General features: G+C 56.5%; 1 protein-coding gene across 1 annotated transcript; it reads left to right on the top strand.

The window, feature by feature from the left end:
- Positions 1–213: 213 nt before the first annotated feature.
- Positions 214–6,374, top strand: LOC104083889 (A disintegrin and metalloproteinase with thrombospondin motifs 14-like; the record flags this gene model as incomplete). The annotated part of the gene is given in 9 exon segments (XM_009587545.1): positions 214–346; positions 475–588; positions 2,546–2,694; positions 2,915–3,090; positions 3,903–4,036; positions 4,251–4,374; positions 4,511–4,594; positions 4,752–4,915; positions 6,158–6,374. Coding segments are annotated over 9 exon segments (1,295 nt in total), but the record flags the coding sequence as incomplete, so codon positions are not given.
- Positions 6,375–7,426: the final 1,052 nt, after the last annotated feature.

The following is a 7,426-nucleotide window of genomic DNA, read 5'->3' as shown; positions in this document are numbered from 1 at the left end:
TACCAAAACCTTGCCACGCGAACCCAATAGATCCACGCAGTTGTTTCTTGCTGAAACCATGTTCTACAGCAGTGGGTAGTTAGCGTCAGCGCCAAGAGAATTCCGATTTCTCCGTATCTGAATCTGGAGAGAGGACTGGAGGTGAGGGAAGGGGTGAAGGAGGGAAATCCTCCGTGTCCGACTCTGCTTTGCCTCTGCCCTGCATCTCTGCAGCTCCTACGACTGCCTCTTGGATGACCCCTTTGAGCACCAGTGGCCCACCTTACCCGAGCTGCCGGGCATTAACTACTCCATGGACGAGCAGTGCCGCTTCGACTTCGGCGTGGGCTACAAAACGTGCACGGCGGTGAGTAGGGAGCCAAAACGGATTGCGTGCCCATATTGCGCCCCCGCCGGGACCCCCAGCCAGGCGCTGTGGGGGCGAGGAGGGCGTGCCCCGCTGCGGTCCCAGCCCAGCTCCTCTGTGCTCCCCAGTTCCGCACCTTCGACCCCTGCAAGCAGCTGTGGTGCAGCCACCCGGACAACCCCTACTTCTGCAAGACCAAGAAGGGGCCACCCTTGGACGGGACCGAGTGCTCTCCAGGCAAGGTAGGGGACGGGGACACCCTCGAGGGCAGCAGTCGTGGGGTGCCTGGTTTTGAGCTTTTATTTTCCCCAGTTTGTGCGCAGATGAGGACTTTGTTTTTCTTCTGATCTGCCTGCTTCTGCAGAGAAGCAGGGCTCGGTTTTGTCACCTGGCAAAAGAGCGACGACATCATTGCGCATCCAACCTCATGATGTCATCAGGCTTTTACTTTAGGTTCTCTTAGCGTGCCCGTTAGCACAATATGAAAGCGTGGATACGTTGGAAAAGCTTGATCGTTTTTGGGTGGTTCTTTGCCGGAGAAGGGATGGGCATAAAGTATCCAACAACTTTTGATAAGTTTCCGTATAAATCCCAGCAACCTCACTGCAAATGCTGCCTCCTCGAGTGCTTTTGCCGAAAGCTTCCCAAATGAGGCTTTTTGAATCGCGTACAGATGTGTTACACGGCCTGCTGGCATGTGGCTCCAGAGGACTGCAACATCTGGACCGGGAGGTCCTTCCTTCAGGGCACAGGCTGGAGTTCAACCCCGGGTCTGGGTGCCCATGAGGTGACACCGTAGCTTCGTGCCAGGCGTTGCGTGCGTGCCTGGGAAGATGTGCGGAGCTCTGGGTTTCGTTTACCAAAATACCCAGCAGCTTGCTGCTGTGCTCCTTGCAAAAGTTGGGGTTCGTTCCCCCCGTGCCAGCAGGGAGACGTCCCCAGGGCTGATCCAGTCCCAGACCCAGGTGTAATTCAGAGTCTGCCCGAGGGTCTGCGTGGGCAGGGAGAGGCAGTTTGACTGGAGACTGGGAAGATGTGCGGAGCTCTGGGTTTCGTTTACCAAAATACCCAGCAGCTTGCTGCTGTGCTCCTTGCAAAAGTTGGGGTTCGTTCCCCCCGTGCCAGCAGGGAGACGTCCCCAGGGCTGATCCAGTCCCAGACCCAGGTGTAATTCAGAGTCTGCCCGAGGGTCTGCGTGGGCAGGGAGAGGCAGTTTGACTGGAGAGAGAAAACCAGTCCAGGAACTCAAAAATTTGGTTTTTTTTCAAAGGGATTTGTTTTGCAGAGGGATCTTTCCATGCCCCAGGCTTGTGCCTTCAGCAGCTTTTTGCAGGAGTTTTTGAGCAGCTTCATGCAGCTTCATGCTCTTAGAACCATAGAATCATTAAGGTTGGAAAAGACCTCTAAGATCATTGAGTCCAACCGTCAACCCAACACCCCCATGCCCACTAAACCATGTCCCTAAGCGCCTCATCTACACATCTTTTAAATACCTCCAGGGATGGGGACTCCACCACTTCCCTGGGCAGCCTGTTCCAAGGCCTGACCACTCTTTCAGTGAAGACATTTTTCCTAATGTCCAGTCTAAACCTCCCCTGGCGCAACTTGAGGCCATTTCCTCTCGTCCTATCGCTGGTTACTTGGGAGAAGAGACCGACCCCCACCTCGCTCCAACCTCCTTTCAGGGAGTTGTAGAGCGCGATGAGGTCTCCCCTCAGCCTCCTCTTCTCCAGGCTAAACAGCCCCAGTTCCCTCAGCCGCTCCTCATCAGACTTGTGCTCCAGGCCCTTCACCAGCTTCGTGGTACCTCTTACCCCATGCAAAGCATGGATGTATTGGGAGCCTGCGCTGCTTATCCCTGCCCCTCCGCTGCATTTTCTGCTGCGAGTCCCGGCCGTGGAGCTGTGCTGGGCTCTCAGAGCAAAGCCGCGGGCTGCTTGTGCTCCTGGGTCGGTCGTGAAATGATGCGGCTTGCTTGTCCCCAAGGGCAGTCCTGCTGTCGTATGCCCAGGGACCACTCCTGGTCCCGCTTCCTACGGGAGGGACGTGCCCGAGGGCATGATGAAGAGCACCTTCCTCCTGTGCTTTGCAAACCGCGAGCCATTTTTGTAGTGCTGTGGGTGTAGGAGGGCTCTCTTTACCGGTGCCTCTTTGGAAGAGGCAGGCGCAGAGCTCACCCCTCTTTCTCCTCCCTTCCAGTGGTGTTTCAAGGGTCACTGCATCTGGAAGACGTCGGAGCAACCTTACAGCCAGGACGGCAGCTGGAGCTCCTGGTCCAAGTTCGGCTCGTGCTCCAGGACCTGCGGGGGAGGCGTGCGCTCTCGCAGCCGGAGCTGAGACAACCCGCCGTACGTTTGGCCTCCGCCTCCCTCCTTTTTAGCGGGGGTAAAACTAGAAGCGGCCGAGAGCGACAGGCTCCTCGCTCTTCCCCTTGCGCGCTCGGTCGGCAGGGACGAGGACATCTGCTCCTGCCTGGGCCGTGCCGCGCGTTTGGGCGCTGAGCTGCGTCGCATCCGAACAGCATCCCGCCCCCCGCCGCCTTTTTAACCCGCCGGTTTTATTTTCCGGCCCGGCGTACGGCGGGCGCCACTGCCCAGGAGCCACCTACGAGTACCAAGTGTGCAACGCCGAGGAGTGCCCGGGGCCCTACCAGGATTTCCGTGCCCAGCAGTGCTCCAAGCGCAACTCCTACTACACCCACCAGAACAGCAAGCACGCCTGGCTTCCCTACGAGCATCACGACGGTGAGCGGCGGCGGGTCCTCGCGAAGGAGCGGTAGTCACAATCGCCTTCCTTACCCAGAGGAGGCCGCGCTGGTGGCCGTCACCGTGGGATGGAGATCGTGCCAGCTGCACAGATATTGAGTTGTGGAAAAAGATTGGGTTGTGGAAAGCGCCTGAGCTGGAAACTAGAGTGCAATAAGCCAGCATCAAGCAGCCAGGTCTTTAAAATCAATCTCTTGTGCTTGCCCTCAGGTGTCACGTAGAGAAACCCAGATGTTGCTCTGGTTCCCGCTGTCTCAAAGCGCAGCAGAGCTGGGCTGAGAAGATCAGCCCGCGTTGAAACCTCTCCCCGCTCCTCCTGCGCTAGTGAGAGGAGAGCCCCTCGTAATGGTAGCCAGAGATAAATCCGTTTGCGCTACTTTTAAGTTGTATCCCCGCTTTCTGTGTGTTTTGGCACGCAGAGGACTTGTTTTCCTTGGAGATGGCGGGGTGCGCTCCCTCCCGGAGCGGCGGTGGGGAGCTGGGCTGGGAGCCAGCTCCGCCTGCCTGGCTTGGTATTCCTCGTGCACGCAGCCAAGCGTCTTGCGTTGCAGTGCCGTGCAGCGTGTCCCGTCCCGTTGCCTTCTCTTAATTTCCCGAGTATGCTGGGCAAAAGTGCAGGCTCTTGAGCGGCAAACGGACACGGCAAAATAAGGCACTGGGCTTTGGAAATCTGGCTGTGCTCAGGGGTGCAAGCTGAGGTGGGTTCTACCTTCAGTCACCCTAATGTATTTCCACAAACCCTTTCCCCCTCCCCGCCCCTTTTTTCCCCTTTACTTTTTATTTTGCCGCAGATGCTCAGAAGTGTGAGCTGATCTGCCGGTCCGAGGGAACGGGGGACGTGGTGTTCATGAATCAGGTTGTTCACGACGGTACCCGCTGCAGCTACCGAGACCCCTACAGCATCTGCGTCCGGGGCGAGTGCGTGGTGAGGAGCTGACGGCTGCTGCGCGACTGTCCCTGTCCTTTGCCTGTCCCGGAGAGAGCTTGTTCATCCCCTTGACCCACTGCCCCTTGGGGACGCGTGTTTTAGCCTGGGGACTGACTCTGGGTGCAGCAAAGAGCTATGGGGATGGCGGAACGATGGGATGGGCTGCAGGGATGTAACCCCGGGCTTGTCTTCTCTTCCCCACGGGTGACAGCACGTCGGCTGTGACAAGGAGGTCGGCTCGTTGAAGCAGGATGACAAGTGTGGGGTCTGCGGGGGGGACAACTCCCACTGCCGGACGGTGAAGGGCACGCTGGCCAAGACCCCCAAGCAGCCGGGTGAGCGAGCTGGATGGGTTTGGGAGCGGGTTCGGTCAAGGTCAGCTGGATTCACATGTAGGGGTGAGCGGGTGCGTGTCCCGTTGGAGCAAACTTGCTCTTTCTTCTCCCTCCATCCTTCCTCCTTCCCTTTCAGCGGGTGTTTTGAAGATGTTTGAGATTCCGGCTGGAGCGAGGCACCTTCAGATAGAAGAGATGGAACCGGCATCCCACAGCATTGGTGAGTACGCCGTAGTTCACCTCTCCCTTCACCCGCTATCTCTTTCTTGGCCTTATTCTGACAATTCCCCCCCCAAAGGGTCTTATTTGGGTCATTTCAGTCCTTCAAAGGCAGTGACCAGAGGAAGTGACGTTGAAATACCTCCTTTCTCCTCCAGCTGTTAAGAATCAAGCCACAGGTAACTTCATCCTTAACGCCAAAGGCAAAGAAACCAAAAGCCAAGTGTTCATTGAGATGGGCTTGGAGTGGGAATACACCGTGGAGCATGGGAAGGAGAGCCTGAAAACCAGCGGTCCTCTGCACGAGGCCATCAGCGTTTTGGTAAGCCTGGCTGACACCTCCTCTGGGGGTGTCGGGGACGACCATCACCCAGCGGTACAGGGAGGGAGGGTGGTCTGAGATGGGATGTAGGAGGTGATGGAAGGACTTTGGTAGAGAAAGGATGTAGGGCCTGTCATTCGCCCCTGTACTGGGCCCTGGTGAGGCTGCACCTCGAATCCTGTGTTCAGTTTTGGGCCCCTCACTCCAAGAAGGACACTGAGGTGCTGGAGCGTGTCCAGAGAAGGGCAACGAAGCTGGTGAAGGGCCTGGAGCACAAGTCTGATGAGGAGCGGCTGAGGGAACTGGGGCTGTTTAGCCTGGAGAAGAGGAGGCTGAGGGGAGACCTCATCGCGCTCTACAACTCCCTGAAAGGAGGTTGTAGCGAGGTGGGGGTCGGTCTCTTCTCCCAAGTAACCAGCGATAGGACGAGAGGAAATGGCCTCAAGTTGCGCCAGGGGAGGTTTAGACTGGACATTAGGGAAAATGTCTTTCCTGAAAGAGTGGTCAGGCCTTGGAACAGGCTGCCCAGGGAAGTGGTGGAGTCCCCATCCCTGGAGGTATTTAAAAGATGTGTGGGTGTGGTGCTTAGGGACGTGGTTTAGTGGGCATGGGGGTGTTGGGTTGATGGTTGGACTCGATGACCTTGGAGGTCTTTTCCAACCTTTATGATTCTATGATTCTATGATTGAAACCAGGGGAATGAGCTAGCCAAAAGCAAGGGGCAATGAGTTGCGTGCCAGAATGGCATAAGGACGCATTGCTCGGGTGCTTGAGTCCAACTGTATTTTGCTCTATGCAGCAATTGCTTATGACTCCATATCTCATTTTAGTTATACTGGTATTTGGAGGAGTTAGGGATTGGGTTCCCTGGGCACCCAGGGAAGGGTAGGTCTGCACTCCCGTCCATCCCCGTGGCCGGCGCTGGCTTTGGGTATAGACTGAGGTCCTGCAGGTCAGAGGAGAGGCCAGGGGCACTCTCCCAGAGGCCATGGGATGTTTGGACAGTGTTTTTCTCCACAACTGGAGAGGTACGTTCCCGAAGGGTAGCCTCTGTGTTCAGAGCCCACCTAATCACGTTGGAGGTAGTAACGGGGTTTGTTTCTCCTACTCTTGTGTGTACCGTACCATGTGGTCATTGTTCGCTTCTTTTTTTCTTTGATGGCTTCCTCTTCCCTCCCCTCTCCCATGGCACCACTCCTTCCTCTCCTTCTCCCTCTCCGATTGTCCTCTCTCTGCCTGCAGGTCATCCCTCAGGAGGAGGAGGCGAGGAGCAGCCTCATGTACCGGTACATCATCCACGAAGACTTGCTGCCCATGATCGGAAACAACAACGTCCTGCTTGAAGAGATGGATTCCTACGAGTGGGCCCTCAAGAGCTGGTCTCAGTGCTCCAAGGCGTGCGGAGGAGGTAGTTTTCCCTTCGTAGCAGCCTACAGCGCGGGCTTGGGAGGATGCTTGGGTATGTTAGGCAGTGCCTGAGCCTTTTGGGGCATCTCTGGCTTGGAAATGTGCAGATGCTCTTTGAAATCGTTTCTCCCCAAGACCACACATCGCAAGGCTTTAGACCTAGACCTGGTACCGCGTGGAGGCCTGGCTTGCTTCTTCACACCCACACCCATGTTCTTTGCACCTCTGTAATTTGGGGGATCTACCAGGTGGGAACACAAGTGTTAAAAACCATTATTGCAGAGCAGTTAGGTGAGCATTTCAGGCAGATTTCTTATGAAAACAGGCTTATGTGCATACCTTTGTCTGTCTATCCATGTACCTTCTATGAGTTTTTAATCCATTGGCTGTTTTTAGCCCAATTTCAGCCAAGAAGGAGTGATTTTGCAGATGACTCCTGCTAAAGCTTGCATGGAGATAGGTGTGGACACACCAGTAAGTGCTGTGTTGGGGGGCAGGTAGCACACGTGAGCTCCTGGCAGAGTTAGTGCTGGATTTTTCCCTCTGGGAGGAAGCACGTGTGCCTGCAGGCTGGCTGCCTGCCGGGGGTTTGCTGATGGAAGCCTCACCTCGATATGGCCAGTGGGATCTGATTTTGAAGCTGGTCCTGCTCCGAGCAGGTTGCTGGACCAGAGACCTCCAGAGGTTACCTCCAACCTACCTGACCTCAAATGATGGAGGAGACCTTCTGCTTCCATCTTGCGCTGTCCAGCTCGCGGCTGGAAGATTTTAGGACTTGCAGAGATGGAAAGCGAGCCCTCGCTGGCTGCCTGGCCCTCGCTGCAGCAGGGCTCCCGGCCAGGCAGCAGGCAGCTCGTGGTTAAGGCTGGCTTAGCCCCGGTCTGGTCCGCTCCCAAGCAAGCGCAGCTTATTTGGCACATTATAGCGGCGCTTTGGCTGGGCTTGCGATATCCTGCTTTTTTTCCCCCCATCTGGAGAAGTAAAGGCGAATCTGTAGCTCGCTGAGCGCCCGTGGCTGTGTCTCCCCCAGGAAACTGTGATGTCTTGACCTGGGATTTCGGGAGAGCGGCTCGGGGGAGGGATGGGGGGAAGGCGGAGTCTGCT

The sequence above is a fragment of the Fulmarus glacialis genome, unplaced genomic scaffold, assembly GCF_000690835.1.
Source record: "Fulmarus glacialis isolate BGI_N327 unplaced genomic scaffold, ASM69083v1 scaffold17921, whole genome shotgun sequence".
NCBI classification, from domain to species: Eukaryota; Metazoa; Chordata; class Aves; order Procellariiformes; family Procellariidae; genus Fulmarus; species Fulmarus glacialis.
Note: the sequence above shows the minus strand (reverse complement) of the source record. Positions and strands in the feature narration are given on the sequence as shown.